This window comes from Camelus bactrianus, chromosome 13, assembly GCF_048773025.1.
Source record: "Camelus bactrianus isolate YW-2024 breed Bactrian camel chromosome 13, ASM4877302v1, whole genome shotgun sequence".
NCBI lineage: Eukaryota > Metazoa > Chordata > Mammalia > Artiodactyla > Camelidae > Camelus > Camelus bactrianus.
Window position 1 is genome coordinate 43,174,046 of NC_133551.1, and position 24,055 is coordinate 43,198,100.

At 35.4% G+C, this 24,055-nt stretch overlaps 1 protein-coding gene across 2 annotated transcripts in view; it reads left to right on the plus strand.

Moving 5' to 3' along the window:
• Window positions 1-24,055, plus strand: part of FAF1 (Fas associated factor 1) — a 376,835-nt gene that overhangs the window by 305,391 nt on the left and 47,389 nt on the right. For both annotated transcript variants that reach the window (XM_045514318.2, XM_010951821.3), the window contains exons 16-17: window positions 22,701-22,781; window positions 23,860-23,937. In XM_045514318.2, coding sequence (XP_045370274.1) covers window positions 22,701-22,781; window positions 23,860-23,937 — 159 coding nt within the window. The remainder of the gene's footprint in view (window positions 1-22,700; window positions 22,782-23,859; window positions 23,938-24,055) is intronic.

Consider the following 24,055-nt stretch of genomic DNA (forward strand, 5'->3'; position numbering starts at 1 on the left):
GGAGATAGATGTTGGGTGTTAAATCTGCATATCAGGGAAAATTATACTCTTAAACTGCAACTTTAAAAAAAAAAAAAGCTACAGTGTAACAGGTAGACTTGTAGGGAAATTTCTTCCAGAGAACAGAAAGGTACTTTTCCAGCAGATGGCTAGGTTGGAAGACTACATCATCAGTCAGAAGAGACACATAGTTAAATGAGGACTGCTTGGTTAATTAGACAGAAAGATTCTAGTTTTAGATTAAATATTTCACCTCAGCAATAGCCATATATACCCCTATATTCTATTATGCTTATCTTGTGTTCGCAGACCATTTTTACTGTAAAGCACAACTAAACTAAGGCAAGACAAGGAAGAAATGATTCTCCACACCCCACACTTCTCAATTTTTGTTATTGTTAGAGGGATGTTTGTGTGTTTTAATGTCTGGACGTATATAGGAAGATACCCTAAAAAAAAATTTTAGCAGACTAGAGAAAATGATTTTAATAGTGAATTTGCTTTTGGAATTCTCAGCTGTGCACTGTTGTTTTATTGAAGCATTCACCACTTACTTGCTAAAATACTTATTACAGATTTGCACAGCTTTGGGGACTTGCACTAGAGATGATGCTTAATACCCTTGAGTTAGAAGAGAGAGCACTAAGATGCCTGACGAAGAACAACTGGAACTCTCATTGCTGATGGGAATACAAAATGGTTTGGCCTCTCTGAAAAGCAATTTGACAGTTTCTCAGAAAGTTAAACATATACTTAACACACAACCCAGCAATCTAATTTCTAGCTATTTATTAACTCTAGAAAAATGAAAACCTGTGTTAACACCAAAACTGTACATGAATGTTCATAAAATCTTTATTCATAATTGCCAATGGCAAAACTAAAAAGTCCTTCATTGTCCTTCAGTTCACCTTCAGTGAGTAATAAATAAATATACCATATTACATCCATGCAGTGGAATACTACTCAGCAGTAAAAAGTAACAAATTATTGATATGTAGAGCAACTTGGATGTATTACAAAGACATGCTTAGTTTTTTAAAAAAGTCAATTTCTAAAGGTTAGGTACTATATAGTTGCATTTTACATTTTTGCAAACACAAAACTGTAGAATCAGGGAACTGATCGGTGGTTGGTGAGAGTTAGGAGACAGGAAGAGAAGATGACTACAAACGGATAAGCAGCACCGGGGATATTTTGGGGATGATGAACTGTTCTGTATCCTATTTTGGTAGTGGTTATGTGAATCTATACATATGTTAAATTACTATAAATTACATACTATAAATTACTATAAATATGTTAAAATTCATAGAAATGTGTATCAAAAGTAATGTATTTTACTTTATGTCCACTTAAAAATAAGATTAAATGCTACTGGGGGAAAACAGTCCATAGAATTGACTTTTTTTTTTCATAGAACTGACTTTTTTTTTTTTCATAGAATTGACTTTTAAATGGGCTTTAGCAAAATTTTATTGCTCTTTTAGTTGTATTACTAACTTTATTTGAATGCCTACGATAATAGCTAACATTTATTGAATCCCTACTCTTAGGCATAAGTCTGGGCCATTTTCATTTCTACTATAAATTCTTCAAGACGGGTGTTATTATACCTATTTTATAGGAGAGAGCAAAGAACATTAAATGACCTTCCCAAGACAGAAACTAATTGGGAGAAAAATCTTGTTTTATACACAGCAGTTGCAATTATACTAACTTTACCAATTATACTAACTTTACCAATATTGGAGTAGCAGTACTCAAAACTGTGGTGCAGTGGCTGCTAGCATCACAGTCACCTGGGGAGCTTATTTAAAATGCACATTCCCTTGTTCTGATGTGTTGAGTCAGTTTCCAGTTTCCTCTTGTATAAAATGGGGGTAATAATGGTACCTACCTGATATGCATGTTTTGAAGATTAAATAAGATGATACATATAAAGTGTGCACTAGTGCCTAGTATTCAGTAAGCAGTATATAGGTAAATATTATGTGTTGTTATTTTTACTTTAGGCTGAGCTGAAAGGAACTACAGAAATCATTTAATCTTAACTTCATTCTGCAGTTGAGGAAACTGAGAGATATATATTTGCCCAAGATTACTTACGGAGTCACACCTTTTGTTGTTGTTTTTCTCCTTTTAGTGTTATTTTCTCTTAATTGAAACTAAATATTTCTTTTGTAATGGGACATCCAGTGGGTGTGTGGGGGTTGGGAGGAAATATTTTCAAATGAGTTTGAATTCTATCTTTTTGTTTTTAAATAACATTTTCCTTTTTGTTTTTCTCATTGAGGTATAATTAACATACAACATTACATTAGTTTCAGATGTACAATATAATGATTCAATATTTGTATATATTGCAAAATGATCACCACATGTCTAATTAACATCTATCATTATATATAAAGATTTTTTTTCTTGTGATGAGAACTTTTAAGATTTATTCTTTAGCAACATTCAGATATGCAGTACAGTGTTAGTTGCCATGCTGTACATTATATCTCCGTGATCTATTTATTTTACAACTGGAAGTTCATACCTTTTGACTCCCATCACCCATTATGCCCACTCCCTGCCTCTGGCAACCACCAGTCTGTTCTCTGTATTTATGACTCTGGGGTTGGTTTGTTGTTTTAGATTCCACATATAAGTGAGATTATACAGTTTTCATCTCTCTCTGTCTGACTTATTTCACTTAGCATAATGCCCTCAGTGTTTATTCATGTTGTCACAAATGACAGGATTTCCTTATTTTTTATGGCTGAATAATATTCCGGTGTGTGTATGTATGTATGTATGTATAATATTTTCTTTATCCATTCTTCCATCGATGGACTTAGGTTTTTTCCATATCTTGGCTATCGTAAGTAATGCTGAAATGAACACTGGGATACATATAATTTTTCAAGTTAGTGTTTTCATTTTCTTCAGCACTTCAGTGGAAGCACTTCATATGGTAGTTTTACTTTTAATTTTTTGAGGAACCTTCATACTGTTTTCTATGGTGGCTGTACCAGTTTACACATTTTCCTTTAAAAAAAATTATCCTATGTACTTTTGCTATTAAAAATGCTTCTTTAAGTTCTCTTTTTCATAAAGCACTTATATCAAGTGCATATGTGTCTATTTGATGATACTTGAGCAGTTGTAAAGGGTTTACTCTCAGGAAAAAAAATGGACTAGAAAAAAAATGGACTAGAATAGGTATATGTAAAGTGAAAGACTACAACTATGGTATCTATTCACAGCATATATTGCAGTTTTAACTGAAACAAAGAACATACACTTTATAGTCCTGTACTAGTTCAGTCATGCAAAGCAATAGAAAGGTTCAGCTTTGCAGCTAACCCAAAGTGTTTGTGAACATCTCTTATCTGAGAAGGAAATAATAGCTTCTATACAGCTTTTATATCCAAATACCAATTTAAATGCATAGTGGTAGCTATCCAATTACTATTACTAAGAGTCTGAGCTACAGAATTTCACTTTGAGAGACAGGACCAGCAACCATGGAGAACAGTCCTTCATATGCTTAAGAGCCCTTTCACATTTACTTCTCAAAATGACAGCCTTCAGTCAAGAAAGCAGCTAACAGATACGTGCCCACTCACTCCCTCACTCCGCTTTGAAGGAATTACCCATTCCCCGTACATGTGCTTTCTCTTTAACCATTGAACATAGTTTAGCTCGTAAAATGGCTTGCTCTGCATTTCACTCCAACAAAAATTCTTTCAGTGCCTGATATGTGCCAAACTACACTGAGTGACACAGTTTCTGCCCTCAGAGAGCTTGCCACTTAATCTCTAAAAATGAAATCGCAGTACATGAAACAATTCAGTTCCGACCGGGGAGATATGGTTCATACAAGTGGAATGGAAGGAAGTTAGTTTAGAAGGTTAAAAGATAAGAATAGGTTGGAGGAACATGAAGAGAAATACAGTTTGGGTTGGTCTCTGGTTATCTGGAAGAGAGTCCTTGTTAGAGAATTGCTCACTGTCTCACAAGAGGCAACTAAATGTTAGTGGTTAAGAGCTCGTGGGGCCATATAGCCAGAATTCAAATCCTAACTCTGCCACTGAGTAGCTGTATAACCTTGAGAAAAGTTTCTTAGTCTCTTTGTGCCTCAGTTTCCTCAATTAATCAGTTGATACATGTAAGTTGCTTAGATTGGTGCCTGGCAAGTAGTAAGTACTTATGAAATATTTTCTATAATACTAATAATAATAAAAACTAAGTTTGGAAGTATGAGTAGTCAATAATCATTTGGATTAAGGAGGAAGTACATTGAAAAAAATATGGAAATGTGATACAGCTTAGAGATGTGACATGGCTTGGGACATGTGGGAAACAAGAAGTAATTCAGTAAGGCAAGAAAGAGATATTGGTAGAGGAAAGGGAGTAGAAAGAGGCTAAAAGTGTACATTAGGGCAATACCATACTTCTGTGCTCTGCATAAACTGTGGACAGTGAGTATTCATCACCTCTTTTAGCAGCATTAATTAGATTTGCAGTTTAGGAAACTAATTCTGATGGCTGTACTGTTTGCTCATCATTTTGTTCACATCTTTATAATAGTATGTATTTTGGTATTATAATTTATCTGTTATTTTTTCTTTTTGAGAAACAGTGCTTATCAAAGTCTGGTCCATTTGAGCACACATGTGTTACAAGTACAGATTTTTGAGCTTCCATGCTAGACCTACTGAATAAGAATCTCTGCAGTTAGGCCAGAGAATCTGTCTTCCCAAGTTTCCTATGTAATGAGTGATTCCTATGTATCTTAAAATTTGAGAACCATTGGTTTAGTGGAAAGAACATAGGCTTTAGAAACAGAAAGACCTAAGTATAAAACCTGATTCAGTCCCATATAAACTAGGCAAATTAAGTAGCTAATTCTAGTCTCAGTTTCCCCGTGGTAAAGTAGAAATAATAATACTTACCCAACTGCAGTATTATGGGGATGAAAAGAAACAACATATTGTAGAATAACTCACCCATAATAGGCCCTCATAATATTGCCTTCCTTTCCAGTTTTACACATCTATCTCCTTCAGCTAGTGAGAAAAGGAAACTACATCATACTTATTGTTTCCATTTCCTAACACAAAGCTTAACGCATAGTAGATGTGCATTAATGTTCTATAAATAGGTAAGTTGAATGAATGGATGAATGAATTTTATGGGAATGCACTGGAAATTGGGAGACCTACTAAGAGACTAACACCATAGTCTAAGCAAGAGATGGCCAGGGTCTGAACCAAGGCATCATGCTTGAAAAATGTACAGGTTTCATCTTAGGTTACCAGGCAGATAGGTAGATTCTCTCTGGATTTGTTTAGCCATAACATAAACTCTCACAAGTTAGCCTGCTTCCTCTAAAGCGGACACTGAGACAGCAGTTCATCGTTTGAAATCCTGCCACTAAAGAAATTAGAAAACCAATCTTAAATCCAGTTTTTCAGCTTACTGTCACATACCACTTTTATCCAGTTGAAAAAGAATCTTTTCTAAACATCTCTACCGGAAATTCCAGAGACTTACATAATAGCAAAGCAAGACAGTCTTAGAACTTGGAAGTTACTTGCTATGTGTGAATTCATCTCTCTATTTTCGTAGTCCTACCATAGACTATCTTGAAATTTCTCTGTTTAAAACTTTTGATAATTGAAGTTTTAAAAAAAACCGGTTAGTCTAACATTTAAGTTCAGTCTTTAATATAATAGCAATCAAACCTATTCTTTCAGGTATATAATCTGAAAGAATGTTGAGTGTCAGGTTTGCCGTAATCCTTCTTTCACTTTTTTTGAGCACTAGCAGGTCATTAATGATTTTACAGGCAAATCAGTTTAACAAATCTAAATTTATAATGCATATGTCTATGGAGCCAAAATGCTTGTTCATTGTTCAATTTTTAAGGATCTAGGAAGTACCAAGCACTGCTTGAGACTGGAACTAGGGATACAGAGATAAATAAGGAAAAGTCTTCAATTTGCTTAGGGTCTGAAGAGAGAAACAGACATGTAAATAGATGATGACAACTCTACAGGATACTACAAGGCTGGGGTTACAAATCCATTCTATACCATCTTTCTCTTCTCTGTGGAGAGTCCATTGGTAATGAAATAAACTAAATCTGTATCTGTTTTTCCTATTCAGTTCATTCAGCAAGCGGAAACAGTTCATCCCTAGGAAAACCATTCCACTATCCCCTACACTGATTCAAGGACTATATTAGCAATGTTTGGAAGGAAGAAAATTGAGAGAGGGAGAAACACAGTAAACATGTAGGTTCAAGAGAAGTGAAATGGCAGAAAGAGCTCTAGATGAGATGCCAGGTGGCCTACATTTTTAACAAGCTTGGTGACCCTGGGAAAATCACTTAAACGTTTCTCAGTCTCCGTTTCCTCATCTCTAAATGGGGATCAAAGTCCCTTCCTGGCCAACCTAATTATTGTGAGTATCACATGTGAAAGTGCTTTGTAAACTTTGAAATATAAGACTTTAAAAGATTAAAAGTCTTAGATAAAGATATAGGCAGGGGGATATTCATTAATACGTACTACATTTTCCTTTCCAAATACTTAGTTAGTGATAGCTTTGATTAAAAAGGAAATGAGAGCTTTTTATAGAATGGAAACCACAGTGATAAATTAGGCCTAAAGACAAGGAATTCATTCTTACCACAGAGTGGATGAAGCCTTCTAAATCATTCCTAATTTTATTAACAAAATGATCATTCCTTCTAGTCTGGAACCATAGTCCATTTCAGACCACTATCCCACCGTGTGTTTTTCTGTTTAATCCTGACAACCTAGGTCACTTGAAAGTAAAACAAACTTAGAGGTTTGTCCTGGGCCATCACACTAAAGAACCTCCTTCCTCTGCAACTTAGAAAGTGATTACTTAAAGGCAGACTAAGCACTTATGGAATAAGCAAAGCAGGTTTAACAAATAAACAAACAGGAAAAAATAGATATATAAAGAGATAATTTTTTGAAATTTGATATTTCAGAAAAATCAAAATAGTCTTGAGAAAAATTAGAATTTTGTCAGACTTCTGAATATAGTATAGTATTACTTTTCTTCTAAACTGCATATGGTACATAGTCTCTGCCTAACACCACTAATGTTCTTCTTATTTTTGACCCTGGAACACCCATCAGAGCCCAGGTACATCGACAGTGACTTGAGTGGGAAACAGGGAACAATGGGAAGATGCTTCAGAGACCCGAGGCTTGTGTTCATGTAATTATTCATGAACCTTCCCCTCCTCTACCGTGGCCAGTTTACCTATTGAAAACTGATGCTATTAATGAGGGATGGTTTGCCGCAGGTCCTCCCCAAGCAGGCCTTAGAAGAAATTCAGAGAAATTCAACTGTTTGGCCTGAGATTACACAATCTAGTTATTACAAGGAAGAGGATTATTATTATTGGGATGATGATGGTGGTGATAATGATTAGGATAACATTTGTTAAATGCCCACTGCAGTTCCATTTATCAAAATGCCCACTGTGCTAGGTGATATATACCCATCATTGCATTTCATCCTTCCAGTAATCCAACAAGGAAGTATTTTTCCAATTTTATAGATACAATTGATCAGTGTTTAAAAAGGTCAAGGAACTTGACACAGAAATTAAGGGTAGACCTAGAATTCAAACCAAATCTCAATGTATATGTTTGAAGCTGTACTGTTTCTCTGTACTGTTCTGCCATCAGGATGGAACAAGGACTAGAATCCAAGCTGTTTGACTGGAAGATGAAATGTCCTGGCCGCAATACACTGTGGAGCCAGTGCTACCAGGCAGTACTTTTTGTGAATGTCAATTTAACACCTCTTTTAAAAGCAGTGCCTTCATCACTTATACTTCACGTGCAGAAAAATAAAGATATTCCTCTTCCTTTTCACACTGTAGAGAGCTTTGTTGTTATTTAGTTCTTGGCTCTGTAATTTTGATACCTGGGTGTTATTGTAGGTGAAATTCAGATAACATAAAATTAACCATTTTAAAGTGATGTTTTGTGCAATAACAGTGTTGTACAACTATTACCTCTATCTAGTTCCCAGACATTCTCATCACCCCATACCCATTAAGCAGTCACTCTCCCAACCCTCTCTGGCAACTACCATGCTACTTTCTGTCTCTATGGGTTTGCAAATTCTCGATTATTTCATACAAATGCAATCATAAATATATTACTCTTGTGTCTGGCTTCTTTCCCTTAGGTTCCTCCACATTGTAGCATATATCAGTACTTCATTCTTTTTTGTGGCTGAGTAAACTTCTATTTTCTGAATATATCACATTTTGTTTATCCATTCATCTGTTAATGGGCATTTGGATTGTTTCCACCTTTTGGCTGTTGTGAATAATGATGGAATGAACATTCATGTACAAGTATCTATTTGAGTCCCTATTTTCAGTTCTTTTGGATATAGACCTAGAAGTGGATCTCTGGGTCATGTGGTAATTCTGTTTGTAACTTTTCGAAGAATCACCAAACTGTTTTCATAGTGTCTGTATCATTTACGTTCCAACTGGCAAGGGTAAAAATTCTCCACGTCCTCACCAACACTGGTTATTTTCTCTCTCTTTTTTAAAATAATAGCCATCCTAGTGAATATAAGGTGGAGTTTTATTGTGGTTTTGATTTGCAGTTTCCTAATGACTAATGAAGTTGAATATCTTTTCATGTGCTTGTTGGCCATTTGTCTATCTAGAAAAATGTCTAATTCTGATACTTTAAAATATAAGATACTATTTAAATATTGTTTTGTAAATAGGATTATCAGAATAGGCCTGAGAAATTTTCAAAAATAAGACCTTGAATATCTGAACCCCAGTTTGTCCCAATTAGGCCATAAGGTGAAGGTTAAAAAATAATAATAAAGTAAAATAAAGGCTTTTACCTCCCAAACACTAAAGAAGCAACTAAGGCCAATTCTTACATCTTTTTGATACCTAATGAATTAGCCCCTTAAGAATAATTCAATTACTAAAATCTCTGCTCCCTCTCTTCTCACACCAACCAGGTATTTACTCAGAAAATAAAATGATCTTTGTTGCTTTAGAGGCAGGTTTTGAAAACTTGGCTTTAAATGATCCAATATTTGAATTATTTTACTTTTTTTTTTTTTTACATCACTAAATCTACAAAACTGCTAGGGACTGGTTTATCTGTTTTAGTGACTCAGGATGAATCAGTTAATTGTCCTTGCAGTTCAGTTCAGTCCACATTTGTAGAATACCTAATACATGCCAGGCACCGTGCCCAGTCATCAGCATGAACAGTCCCCCGAAAAGAAACGTGTCACCTTTGCAGAGTATGTTACAGAGGTAGTGGAATAATCTAGCACTCTAAGAGGATAATTTTCCTCAGTAGAGCTATTTTCTTATTTCTATTCCTGCCTATTGTTGTTTCTCTCAAGGCTTCTCACTATCCTAAATCTCAAAACCCAGGTTAGGGTAATGGTAGCAAGAGAAAAGTAAAACAAGAACACTGCGCTTGCAAAGGCTTTTGACACTTTTGAGATCCATGACAGTTTCTGGGGCAGAAGCTTTAGCTCCCTTTCCTTTTCTTTCTTCTTACATGTACAGTCACCTCTTTCCTTTCCTCCTTCCCTCAGTATACATGAGGATTAAATAAGATAATCATGTGTGAGAAGATTGCCTGGCATATAGTAAGCATTCACTAAATGTTAACTGCTATTATTATCTACCAAGTGTCAACTTGGTAGTGTTAACTTATGCTGGAAATTCAGAGATTAAAAAAAAACAGTATTCCTGCCCTCTTAAGTGCCCATAGTCTAGTGAGAGAGACAAATATGTAAATACATAGTTATAAATACAGTGTTAGTAGAACACAGACGTGAAACCATTCAACCCAGGGCTAGAGGGAGAGAGAGTACCTGTGAATGCCTAGATACTTAAGTTGGGCCTGAAAGATGAGTGTGATTTTGTGGAAGGAAGAGTGATGAAGAGTGTCTTAGGCCAAGGATATAGGACATACAAAGGCAGAGAAGCATGCAAAACCTGGTCTGTTCAAGGAGCTGTGAGAGGGCTTATATGGCTGGAGCCTCGGGTATGTGGAAGGGGGAAGTGGGAAATGAAGCTGATAAAGTAATTGAGGGCAGCTGTGCTGGGAAATTTACACTTTATCCTGAAGGTGTGCGGAAGTCATTGAAAGTTAGGAAAAAGGAGTGATGTGATTTTTATTTTAGAAAGGTAAGTCTTTGACACCATGCTTTCAATAATAGAAATTTGATAACAGCAGTATAAAACTACAAAATCTCCATTAAAATAACCCTCCAAAAATCATTTGTCCCTTTCTTTTAGATAAAATTTAAGACACTTTTAATAAGACTAGTTTAGCATCTCTCTTTCCCACAGTGTCTGGCCCAGTGTATTACTCATAGTAGACGTTCAACAGAGTCATTGCCTGAAACTAAGACAAAATACCAAGTGGTTCAGAAAAAGTAAGTTCTATACCTAAGCCTCCAAGACAGGTGATTTATTTGAATGTGTCTAGTTAGAAGTTATTCTTTCACTTTTCCTAGATACCTGGAAACCTATCCAAGTATGTAAATTCTCTTGCATTCTTATGTTTAATCAAATTATTTTTATGTATGATAGGAAATCCCTTTCAAGACCTTCTACTATTAGCCCAGGTAAATTTGAAATATGCTGCTGTGAGACCTTTGACTAAACCTTTCATACTAATGTCAGAGCTTTTTTATGGTTTCTGATTTTTTTTTTGTAATAAACCAATTTAGTTACTCTTTCCATGTGACCTTTTCTTTTCCTGAATCTCTCTCTAGATTTTTATGAACTTTAAATCTCATTATGACTTTATTCCCTACTTACTAAAAGTTAAGAAGGCTGAAATCAACATGTATAATGATGTTAGAGTTGGCAGCTGTTTTCTGTGAATGGCCAGATGGTAAATATTTTTGACTTTGGGAGCTGTATACTCTGTCACAACCACTCAGCTGTGCCACTGTAGCACAGAGGTAGCTCAGCCATAGACAGTACATGAGCAAATGGGCATGGCTGGGTTCCAGTAAAACTGTATTTACAAAAAGAGGCCACAGGCCAGCTTTGGCCCAAAGACCACAGTTTGCTGACCTGTGATTGAAAGTCAGGTTCTTCCTCCTATCTTATCTATCTACTTTTAAGAAGGAATCCTGCCTGGAGAGGTGGCCACAGAATGTAGTATTCAGATATTATCAAAGCCCATTACATTATCTCTGTTGTGGGTGCACACACACACACACACACACAACCTCCAGAGCATTTAGCTGGGCTTCTCATGTAACAGGCCTGCCATATTGGAGAAGAAATATGTTTGTCTCTCCCTGTTACCTTTCTCAGAGTTTATTCTCTTGGTAGACAGGTTCCTGTGTGAACAAAACTATTCCTATTATAGGAATCTGTTCAGAAGCACGGATCTCATCTCCCAGACTTCTGTCTGACTGCTAAAGGATTAGGTTCTGGTCCTAGTATTTAACCATTCCTCTGCACCAGTGTGAATGAACTTTCCCCATTTATGGCTTTTGTGAAAGCAAAAACAGCATCCCAACCACTTGTCACTTAAGCAGGATTAGATACATTACTTTGAAACAAAGCTTCTTAAGCAGTGTTTTTCAAGATTAAATGTGCATAGGACTCATCTGGAGATTTTATTAAAATTCAGGTTGTGATTCATTCAGTCTGGCATGGAGCCCAAGATTATTCCACATTTATGACAAGCTTCCAGTTGATTTCAGCGCTGCTTGTTTTTGGACCACACTGGTTAGCAAGGTTCTAAGTATTATTTCTGTTACTACAACCCAGTCATCCAAGGTCTTATCATTGTATGAGCAGAATCAAGAATCAGGTGGTTTTCTTCAGGTGAGGTGGCATTCAAAGCTATATTATTTGACCATGGTGACTTCAATCAGTTTATTTGTTTATTCAGTTTAATAGTTTCTGTAGAACTAGAGGTTACCCTTTGAAATGGTCCTTGGCCACTTATTCTTATCTTTCATCCATACTGGAAAATTCAAAAACATCACTTTGAGAATTTCTTCATTCTCTGTATTCCCTTAGAATTCCTAGCAGATGTATACTCGACACTCTGATTATAGCCTCCATCACATTTTATTTCTCTGTGTCTCTCTGTGTTGCAATTCAGATAATTTCTTCAAATTATTTCTACTTCATTAACTCTTTTCATCTGTATCCAAGCTGCTGAATAATCCATACATTAATTTTTTCAGTATTATTAATCATTTGTTTTCTAAAGCTATATTGAGGTGTAATTGATCTATAATAAACTATACCTATATAAAGTATCCAGTTTGAAAAGTTTTGACGTATATATATATGAATGAAACCTTTACCACAATCAAAATAGTAAACATATCTATATCCATCACTCTCAATAGTTTCCTCATGCACATAATCCATTCCTTCTGCCTCTACCTGCCAACCATCCAAGCCCCAGGCAACCATTGATCTTTCTGTCACTGTAGATTTGTTTTCATTTTCTCAAGTTTTATGAAAAGTTGAATCATACAGTATGTACTCTTTCATCTAGCTTCTTTCACTCAGCGTAATTATTTTGAAATTTATCCATGTTGTTGCATGTATCAATAGTTCATTTCTTTTAATTGTTAAGTAGTATTCCACTATGTGTACATACAGAAATTTTACAATTGTTTTGGTTCTAGTAATAGTTTTAATATAAACAGAATTTGCATAGCACACAGTTAATTTTTGTGATGTGTATCATTCAGTGGCATTCAGTGTATCCACAATATTGAACAATCAGCATCTAGCAATATTAACAATGCTACTTTTTTAAGAATAATTTAAAATAGCCAAGACATGGAAACAACCTAAATGTCCATTGACAGATGACTGGATAAGGAAGTTGTGGTATATTTATACAATGGAATACTATGCAGCCATAAAAATAATGAAATAATGCCATTTGCAGCAACATGAATGGACCTGGAGATGGTCATTCTAAGTAAGGCAGAAAGAGAAAGAAAAATACCATATGGTATCACTTATATGTGGAATCTTAAAAAAAAAAGACAAATGAACTTATTTTTACAAAACAGAAACAGACTCACAGATATAGAAATAAACTTACGGTTACTGGGAGTGGGGGGGGTGGGAAGGGATAAATTGGGAGTTTGAGATTTGCAGATACTAACTAGTATATATAAAATATAAACAGCAAGTTCATGCTGTATAGTACAGGGGACGATATTGGATATCTTATAGTAACTTATGTTGAAAGAGAATATGAAAACAAATATATGTATGTTCATGCATGACTGAAGCATCATGCTGTATACCAGAAATTGGACACAGCTTCATAAACTTTCTATACTTCAATAAAAATATATATACAAAAAAACAACATTTGCATTATAATTTTTTGCATAAGCACCTTTTTAAAAACGAAAAACACAGCAAACAGCTTGAATTACACTATATTATTCTTTCTGACTAGCTCATCACACACACACACACACACACACACACACACACACACACACACACACACACGAGAGCTTGAATATTCAGCTATACTGAAATGCAGTATTCCAACTGACCCCAACGCTTCATTCATTGTTAGCTATCCTGGATCCTAAAACAGGTTGCCGACATTCAGGACAAGCCTAGCCTCCAGTAGTCACTGAGCAATATGATGTGCATGCAGGGTAACTAACTGCCTGAGCTTAGAACTTGTCAGTTACTGAAACAAACACTACAAATTTTACCTGATTCACTCTAAATACTGATGTGCTTCTAGTCCCCAGTGGAAAGATTGTCAGACTGCACTTTGATTCAACTCTGTATGTGACATCATTTTCATTTAGTAAAATCAAGTGGGCAAAGCTAAGAATGAATAGTTTCAGTTCTCTCTAAATTGTTTTTTTCTTTCTCTCTCTCTCTCTCTACTCTGTTTTCACTGTTTTGACAATGAAGCTGGGCAGCCTCATTTAACCTTGCATTTCAGTGCCATCTTCTTAGGTCTTGAGGGAACCTCCATTTTTTGTTGGTTGCCTTCAGTAACTGACCGTAAGTCACTCAGTTCTGAGTACATTTCTTCTTTTGAGTCTCTGACTAAGATTTGATTTTCATTAGAGAACTCAAGTCTCGAAACCTACTAATCATTTAAAAGTTAATATAAAAACCGACAGATGGCTTACCACTCTTATTCTCTGAAATCCTATAAAGGGGAATTGTTATATTATGACAGGTTCCAACACTTGTCTGCTGTGAACAAGAAATGATTTGACAAAGCCTCTACTACTGCTTTCAATAGTGTTTGTATTTTTGCACATTTTAAAAAATCTTTTCACCTATTTATGGACATGCTATTACAAATAAAGCTGCTATGAACATTCGTATACAAGTTTTAATATAGGCATATGCTGTCATTTGTCTTGGGTGACTACCTAGAACTAGAATGACTAGATCATATGGTAGATATATGCTTTTTAAGAAACTGCCAAAGTATTTTCCAAAGTGGTTGCACCATTTTACTTTTCCACCAGCAGTGTATAGAGTTCCAGTGGCTCCACTTGGTATGTCAGCATTTGGTATGGTTAGTCCTTTTTAATTTTAGACATTCTAATAGGCTTATAGTGGTGACTCATTGTGGTTTCAATTTGCATTTTCCTAATGACTAATGAGATCAAGCATCTTTTCATGTACTTACTTGCTAACCGTTTGTCTTTTTTGGTGAAGTTTCTACAAATCTTTTACATTTTAAAAATTGTATTCTTTGTTATTTTTATATTTAAGAGTTATTTATATGTTCTAGATATGAGTCCTTTATTTTATAAGTAATTTGCAAAGATTTTTCTTCCAGTTTATGGCTTAATTTACATTATCATTTTCAATTGTCTTTAGTAGGACAGTTGATGAATTCCACTTTATATCTTTTCTTTCATCTATCATGCTTTTGCATCATATCTGAGAAATATTGACGTAATCCAAGGCCATTATTTTCTCCTATGATTCTGCTAAAAGTATTAATCCTTTAGATTTTATACTTAGGTCTATGATCCACTTGAATTAAATCTTATATATAGTATAAAATATGGATTTAAGGGGTTTTTTCCCCCAGAGGGTAAAGGAAGATATAGATATCCAGTAGGTCTGGCACTGTTTACTGAAAAGACTTCCTTTTCCCACTGAATTGCCATTTCATCTTTGTCAAAAATCAGATGATCAAGTAGTATAAGTTCTCTAATGTTCTTTTTTTCATAGTTGTTTCAGCTATTCTAGGTCCAGTGCATTTCCATATGAATTTTATAATCAGTTTGTCAATTTCTACAAATAAACTATGGTTACCAAAGGGGAAAGGGGTAAGGGAGAGGGATAAATTAGGAGTTTAGGATTAACATATATACACTATTATATATAAAATAGATAAACAACAAAGACCCTATATAGCACAGGGAACTATACTCAACATCTTGTAATAATCTATATAATGGAAAGAATCTGAAAAAGAATATATGCATGTGTGTATGTATAACTGAATCACTTTGCTGTACACTTGAAACTAACAATGTTGTAAATCAACTATATTTTAGTTTTTAAAATTAACTAATAAAAATACTGCTGGTATTTTTATTAGAATTGTGTTGAATCTGTACATTACCTAGATAGAATTTACATACAAAAATTGACTGTATTGATCCATGAAAATGATACATCTCTGTGTATTTAGGTCTTTTTTAATTCCTCTCATTAATGTTTTAAAAATTTTCAGTGTACATCTTTTCTCAACTTTATGCCTAAGTATTTCATATATTTTATGCTATTATAAGTGGCATTTTTTAAATTGTAAGTTCTGATCATTTCTTGCTAGTGTGTAGAAATATAGCTGCTTGTTTTATGTCAATTTTATATCCTGTAACTTACCAAAATAACCTATTAATTCTGATAGTTTTTTGGTAGAATCCATAGGATTTTCCAGATCCCTAATCATTTTATCTGTGAGTAAAGAGAGTTTATCTTCTTCCTTTTCATTCTTGATGCTTTTTCCTTCTTTTCCTTGCTTTAGATTTGAAAAATCACTCATTGTGATTCACCATTTGATCATCTCAATGGATTCAGAAAAAATATTAGACCACAGTTAATTCATTCCTGATAGAAACTTTCAGTAAAACAGGAATAGAGTAGAACCTGTTTAAGGGCATCTATTTAAAAGGAAAAAAAAACCCTGCAAAATAATATTTTACTTACTGGTGAAAGACTGTTTTCCTGCTAGGATCAGGAAAGAAGCAGGGATGTGTGTTCACATCACTTCTATTTGCTCTTGAACTATAGATTCTAGCCAGTCTAATAAGCAATAACTTTCCATTCCCCCTCCCTTCTATTCTATTTTCTGTCTTTTTGAATCGGCCTCTACTACATACCTTATGTAATTGGAAACATATAATATTTGTCTTTTTGTGTCTGGCTTTTACTGAGCATAATGTCTTCAAGGTTTCTGTATGTTATAGTATGTATCAGTACTCCATTCCTTTTTATGGCTGAATAGTATTCCATTGTGTGTATATACCGCATTTTGTATCTCTTCATCTGTTGATAGACACTTGGGTTGTTTCCATCTTGTGTCTATTGTGAATAATGCTGCTATGAGTATGTATTTATTGGCCATTTATATATCTTTTTTAGAGAAATGTCTGTTCAAGTCCTTTGCCTGTTTTTGGATTGAATTGTTTGTTCTTTTTGCTTTTGTTGAGTCACAGGAGTTCTGGATATTAAACTCTTATCAGATATATGATTTGCAAATATTTTCTTCCATTCTGTGAATTGTCTTTTCACTTTCTTGATAATGTCCTTTGATGCACAGAAGTTTGTTTGTTTGTTTTTGTTTGTTTATTTGTTTTGAGTAAAGATAGGTTTATTCAGAGAGATCCATACTCCATTGACAGAGTGCAGGCTGTATCAGAAGGCAAGAGAAAGGCCATGAGCTGTAGGGGTTGGGTGCTCAGTAGATATACAGAGAGATCCATACTCCGTAGACAGAGTGCAATCTGCCTCACTCAGAAGGGAGCAGCCACAAGGTGTGGGGGTTTATAGTTTTTGTGGGCTTGGTAGCTTCATATGCTAACAAGTGGGGGGATTATTTTAACTACTTTGGGGAAGGGGCAGGGAATTGGGCCACCACCCACTTTTTGACCTTTTACGGTTGGCCTCAGAACTGTCATGGCACCTGTGGGAGTGCCATTTACCATGCTAATATATTACAGTAAGCATATGATAAAGCTCAAGGTCTGCTAGAAGTCAAATATCCCACTATCTTGGGCCTCAAGGCCTACTGGGAGTTGAATCTTCCACCATTTTGTTGTTAATTGCTGTGTCATTCCTTGAATGGCCATACCCTACCCCTTTCCTGTCTCATTCCCCTCTCAGAGATTTTACTCCCATAATCTTATGGGGGGATGAACAGAAGTTTTTAGGGTGAAGCCCAGTTTATCTGTTTTTACTTTTTAATGCCTGTGCTTTGTTTCTTACTGAAGAAATCACTGCCTAAGTTCATGAAGATTTTCACCTATATTTTTTTCTATGAGTTTTGTGGTTTTAACTCTTAATTTTAGATCTTTTATCCATTTTCAGTTGTTATTTTTGTATATGGTGTAAAACTAGGATCCAATGTCATTTTTTTGCATCTGAATATCTAGCTTTCCCAGTGTCATTTGTTTAAAAAACAAAAAACAAAAAACTACCCTTTCTCCGTTGAATGAGCTTAGTACTCTTGTTGAAAATAAATTTACCATATATGTGAGAGTTTATTTCTGGGCTCTCAGTTCGAATGCATTTGTTTAGGTGTATATCATTATGCCAATACCACAATGTTTTTGATTACCATAGCTTTGTAATGTTTTGGAAATGTTGAGTCCTCCAACTTTGTTCTCCTTTTTTAGGATTGCTTTGACTGGGGTTCCTGAGTTTCCATATGAATTTAGGTTGGATTTTTTATTTCTGTACAAAATGCCGTTGAGATACACTCAATTGTTTGTTAAAGAGATTCAAATAGTAAGGAAGAAATGTCTATTAATCTACTCATGAAGCTCCCATTTCCAGTTCTCTTCATACCTTTGGGAAGATCCAGATTTCCATCTGGTATTGTTTTCCTTCTCCTTAAAGGACTTCCTCTAACTTTTACTGTAGTACACATGCTGGTAGTTAACTCAGCTTTTGCATATTGAAAAAGCCTTCATTTCACTTTCAATTTTGAAGTTACTTTTACTGAGTATAGAATTCTAAGTTAACAAGTTTTTTTTTCTTTCAGTGCTTTAAAGATGTTGCTCCAGTGTCTTCTCACTTGCACTATTTTTGATGAGAAGTCTGATCTCATTCTTATTCTGTCCCCCTTTACATATATGTCTTTTCTTTTTTTCTGACTGATTTTTAAGATTTTTCATTTTATTATTAATTTTATACAATTTGGGTATGATGTGCCTTGGTGTAACTCTTCATGTTTGTTTTGCCTGATGTTGATTTAGATTCTTGAATCTGTGGCTTTACAGTTTTCATCAAATTCTAAAACTGTTTGGCCATTATTTATTAAAATAATTTTCTCCCCCTTTCCCTGGCACCCTATTTCCAGAGTCCAGTTGCACTTATATTAAGTTATCCCACAGATAACTTTTCCAGTTTCCTACCTTGCTCCAAAATAAAATTTTCTGGATCTGTTTGGGCCTCAAGTTACCAAGATGGATAATCTGCCTGTCAGATTCCATTTTACCTCATCATTTACAGTGCTGATTTCCAATTTTCTCTTTATTACTACCTAGGAATTTTTCTTTGTTCTTTCTTAAATGCTGAGTAATATTTTTAACATTTTTGCTAAATTTTATTTGCTATCTCTAAGTATTTATATTGAAACAAGTTCACATTACCTTGGTCCCTATCTCCTTAGGGATAGACCAGGACCATTTCCCTGTTTACAAGGTCCTACTTATTAAGGCAGAGAGCAGGGTGTATATTCTAAGCTGGGCATTCAGAAGAATAAATAAATACCATATGTATATATGTATGTGGGTATTTGTGTATGCAGTTGGTTATTACTTGAAACAAGCCTAACCACTATAGCCTGCTTGTTGATAATTTGAAATTGTGCATTAGTTCTTTGAGAATTAACTGATGATTACTAATTTTAAACACTAGTGAGGAGTAACAAGTTAACTTAAATTCCATTTCTGGTTAAATTCCTCATTTGGGAGCCATTCGATAGCTCATAAAATGTTTTCATTATTTTTAATGGGTTGTAGTGAAATCTGATTCAGTGGCCACTGTCTCAGATATACAGAACTGTACCCAGCCACCCAGTGTTGCCACAGTGGGAAAAAGTATAGGCTTTCAGGAGGGAAAGACTAGGTTTGAATTGTAATTCCATCACTTTTCGACAAGTCCTTGTAATATTCAGAATAGGAAAAACACACAAATAAAAAATTACTGGTCTGAAGAATACTTAAAAGTTCCAGACTTCAGGTATATTACTGTTGAGTAGTGATAATTCCACTCATTCATCAAACAAATAAGTATTGAATGCTTACCATATGTGAGATAGTAGCCTAGTAGCCTAGGTGCTATAGGAGATAGAGAGTCCTTTCCCTGTGGGAGCTTACAGCTCAGGTAGAGAGACAAGTGTACAGGTGAGTGTAACACCAAGCCGGATGAGAGCAGTGACAAGTATGCTACAGACGAAAGGCTCCAGTGGAGGCTATCACTCTCTTCTGAGCAATCCAGCTTCTCACTTTACTATGACAAGGAGTGTTTTCATACTAAGCAGCCCAAGCCATAGCCCAGGCAGCACCTGAAACCTATTCCTGAACCTGATCATTCCAGCTGTTCTACCTCCACACAATCAAAATGTATGTCTAGTCACTTTGTCTGATGTATCCTCTCAGCTTTAGCAAGGGAAACCTCCACAAGGACAGTATTCGTAAGACATAGAAGTTCCAAGAGGCATATCTATAGTTTATGAGAACAAACTTACACACGAAATGTTAACCACAGCACCTGGAATTTTCCTATTAAACTGTGGCCTGCATCTGTATCCCTACTACTACCATGATGTCTATAGTAAAGTTGGTGCTTAATGAATATTTGTGAGAAGGAAGGGAGGGAAGAGAAAGAGAAGGGAGAGTAGGGGAGATGGGAGGGAAGCAAATGAGCTGGTTCAGGACGTCCTCTCACAACAGGTGCCACATTTTGTGGCGGAGATCCTTGTATTTAATGGCCTTTCATATCTGCAACAGTCTGTTTTAAAACAGAGCTATTTACTTAGAATGCTTTTATTATAAATTATATTTGTGCTCAGAGAGGCCTTCCAGCTGTGGTAGCTTTTAGAAGGTCCCTTTGTTGTGTGTGCATAGTGTCATAACAGGTCACTTCTGCCCAGCCAGTCAATTTCATTGACTCAGATGGGGTTGCTTTGTGGATGAGCTGTATCTTTTTCCTCCTTAATTTTTACTGTAAACAATAAATAATTTATGCCTGGAAAGACAATTCATTTATTCAACCAATGCTTATTAAATACCTCTCAAAAGCTAGGAATTACGTGAAACACTTGGAATACAGAGATACATAATATTGACAAGATCCCTGTTCTTATGATGCTTACAGTGTTGTGGGGGACTCTCACATTAAATAAGTAGACATATGATAATTAATTAATGTAATTGTGGTAAATGTTGTAAAGGGAAAGTACAGAATGTTATGAGAGAAACCTAAACTAATTTGGAGGGATGGGGTCAGCAAAATAAGGTACAATTAAAATTTTAAACATCTTAAATATTTCCCCATTTGAAATATAAAAAGATAAGATTACTCCCATAGGTTGTTGATAATATTAGGGATATCTAAATTTGGAAAGATTGACTTATCCAGAAAGGCACAGAATCCTTAAAAACTCAATCCTTTAATAAATGACTGAAAAGGGAGACACTGTTTATGCAAGAACACACAGCTTGCTACTAGCAGGACTAGGACTTGAACACAGGTCTGCTGATCTTTTCATTACATCTCCTTGGTGACATAAAAAGTAAAGACATTATACATCAAATATAGATTAGCCATGGCCAAATGAAAGTGGTCTCACAAACTTGTCTATTAAGTTGGGGAAGAAGTTTACAGAGTAATAAATTAGGCAAATGCAAATGTAAACAGAAATGTGCAAAATGTGTTTAATTAGGTTGGTTATATCTGGTCACAGTAAAACTGTATTATATAGACCAAAGTGGGAAATACCCAGTTAGAATTAATGAAAATGTATTTAAAGAAATATGCTTTTATTTCTTTAAAATGGAATACTAATGGCTAAGTACAAGTCTCCAAGTAGAAGTTCTTAAAACCTATTTTTATTCATACATAATATTACATGACATGTACATTATCCTAACTGCTTTGTAGGCTGAGTGGCCTTTCAGCTATGTTAAACATTGTTCCTGGTCATTTGTTCCAACATATAATTTCCCTAGCATTCCCTTTCGTCATAGATGGTATAGCAGTTAGCTTGAGGCCAGCAACATCTAATTCTTCCTGATTTTTTATTTGAAAGATGAGGAATCAGTGAAATGGTACTATTCATACCAGAAATTGTGGAATTTAATAGAATCACTGAAACCAAAGGGAGTTTGGGGCTTCAGGGAGAAGGCCAGTCTTAAATAGGTATCCAAGTGAGCACCTAAGACAATGCCATGCATATACTCAGCCTGAGTAAGCATATATTGAATGGGGAGACAAAAATAATTAAGTTAAACCACATGAAATTTCTACTTCTGTCGGTCAGAATCAGTCAAATATTGGTGATTTTACATGGTTCAGCCTGTTGTGCAAAATGACCAAAAAGGGAACCTATACTCTAATGTCAACAGGTGGGGGTATTTATTAAATTTAAGTACATGTATGTTGGCTGTACTCCAGAATTTAACAAATAAGACATTTTGGCAGGTGAATTAATTTTTAGTTTCATGTGAAATCGTGATTTAAATGTAGGCAGATGACATAATCACTTCAGATGCTAAAAATATCCTAAAAGATCTTCAGTTTAGATAACTTCTGCATTATCCACACTTCATGAATGTGGATGTTGTGAGGAAATACTTGATAACTAAGTGTTAGTGGGGTGATGTGGACTGAAGTTAACAGGGTATTTTGCTTTCAGCCTCTTTCTGTGCTGACCAGGGGGCTGCGTCCTAGTCCTTTGCTCTCTCCCAGCCCTTAGTCCCAACGCTGATAATTTCCAGAATTATCCCCAAAAATCAAGAAAGTGGGGAAGAAAATGAACTGAATGTCTGGTGCTTTGCTAGATAGTTTATATATTATTGCATTTAACTCTCACAACAACTCTATGAGGTAAGTATTACTTCTTTTTTTCTTTTGAGGAAACTGAGACCTAGAGAGGTTAAATAACTTGCCCAAGGTCACATAGTTTGTAAGTGGCAGAGCAAGGCTTCAAACATTCTTATTTTCACCATCTACTGTACTCTCACCTTATTCTTCTTCTTATTATTATTCGTTAGCTTATTTACACTCTACACTTTAAAGATGCCTTGTTTAATTATAAGTTTACACAGGAGTAAGACAAGGGGATTCTCATTGGTTTTTTCTTTAAAAACAGTAATATGGTAAAATGCATTTGAATCTTTTCCTTTCTTTTAAGGATGAACGAGAAGCCAGAGAAAATGTGAAGAGAGAGCAAGATGAGGCCTATCGCCTTTCACTTGAGGCTGACAGGGCAAAGGTAGGTTTGGTCAGGGGACTTCTGGGATAAAGAACTCAATCCTAAATAGTCTTTCATTGTTTAAGTGCCAGCCCTTTAATCATTTTGATCCCTAAGAGAGTTGGGTTTGCAGTGGAAAGAGCTAGATTCAATTAACAGAAAGAATATAATTCTACCCCGGTTCTTAAAACATGGTTCATTTTGACAACATAAATTTTTTTCAAGAGTCATAAGAAGCGAAAACAAAAATGGTCCTAGTAGTTATTTCATTTTTTAAATCAGTCTATAGGAAAATTTAGCAATGTTTAAAAAGCTCTTCAGGTGATTCTACTGTGCAGTCAGGGTTGAGAACCACTGATTTGTTCAGTGCTTCTTGAACACCTGCTTCTGTACTGGGCATAGGAGGGGAAAATGAATAAGCCACAGTTTCAGCCTTCAAATAAGGCTCACAGTGTGGTGTAGAGTAGATTAAGTCAAGAACAAAGATAGCTAGAACATTTGGGCAAGGGTCCTAAATATCATAAGGGAAGCACTGAGTTCTGTGAGAGTTCAGTGAGCAAGTTTCAGTGAAAAGTTTTTGCCAGCTTTTTCAGAGAGCCAAGAAATGGGAATGTATTAGGGAGGGTTTCACAGAAGAGACTGTCTATTTGAACTGGATAGAGAAAGAGGGGTAGGAGAGAAGAAGTAATATATGCTAGCAGCAGGGGACCAGAAGGCTTGGGTTCATGATGGAGGCTGATGTGAATAGAGTTTGATATTTGGGTACAGGAGAAATAGCAGAAAAGACCAGAAAGGAAGACCAGAGAAAGGGTTCTGGAGGATCTTGAATGCCACTCTACCCAGAGTTACCCGGGTGTTCAAATAGGAACCCACCATGCATGATCAGAGAGCTATGCTTTGTTCTTGCTTTTCTTCCCATTCTTGTTCCAGAGACAAACACTTCCATTACCACAGTGGTGTACCTCTGGGCCATGCTGGGAATTCGCTCTTTTTCTTTTTTCTTTCTCTTTCTCTTTCTTTTCTTTCTTTGTTTCTTTTTCTTTTTTTTTTAAGTAAGTCTGGTTTTTGAGAGCTGGATTCCTTTCTCTTTTATCAACAGAGGGAAGCTCATGAGAGAGAGATGGCAGAACAATTTCGTTTGGAGCAGATTCGCAAAGAACAAGAAGAGGAACGTGAGGTAGGGCATAATTTTTCAAAAGTTGTTCAAAAGCTAGGTCTGTTTACACTGTGTTTGATACTAAGGCTGTTACTATTTCTTATAACTTAATTTCCACTTTTCCCAGATTCATTTTAGG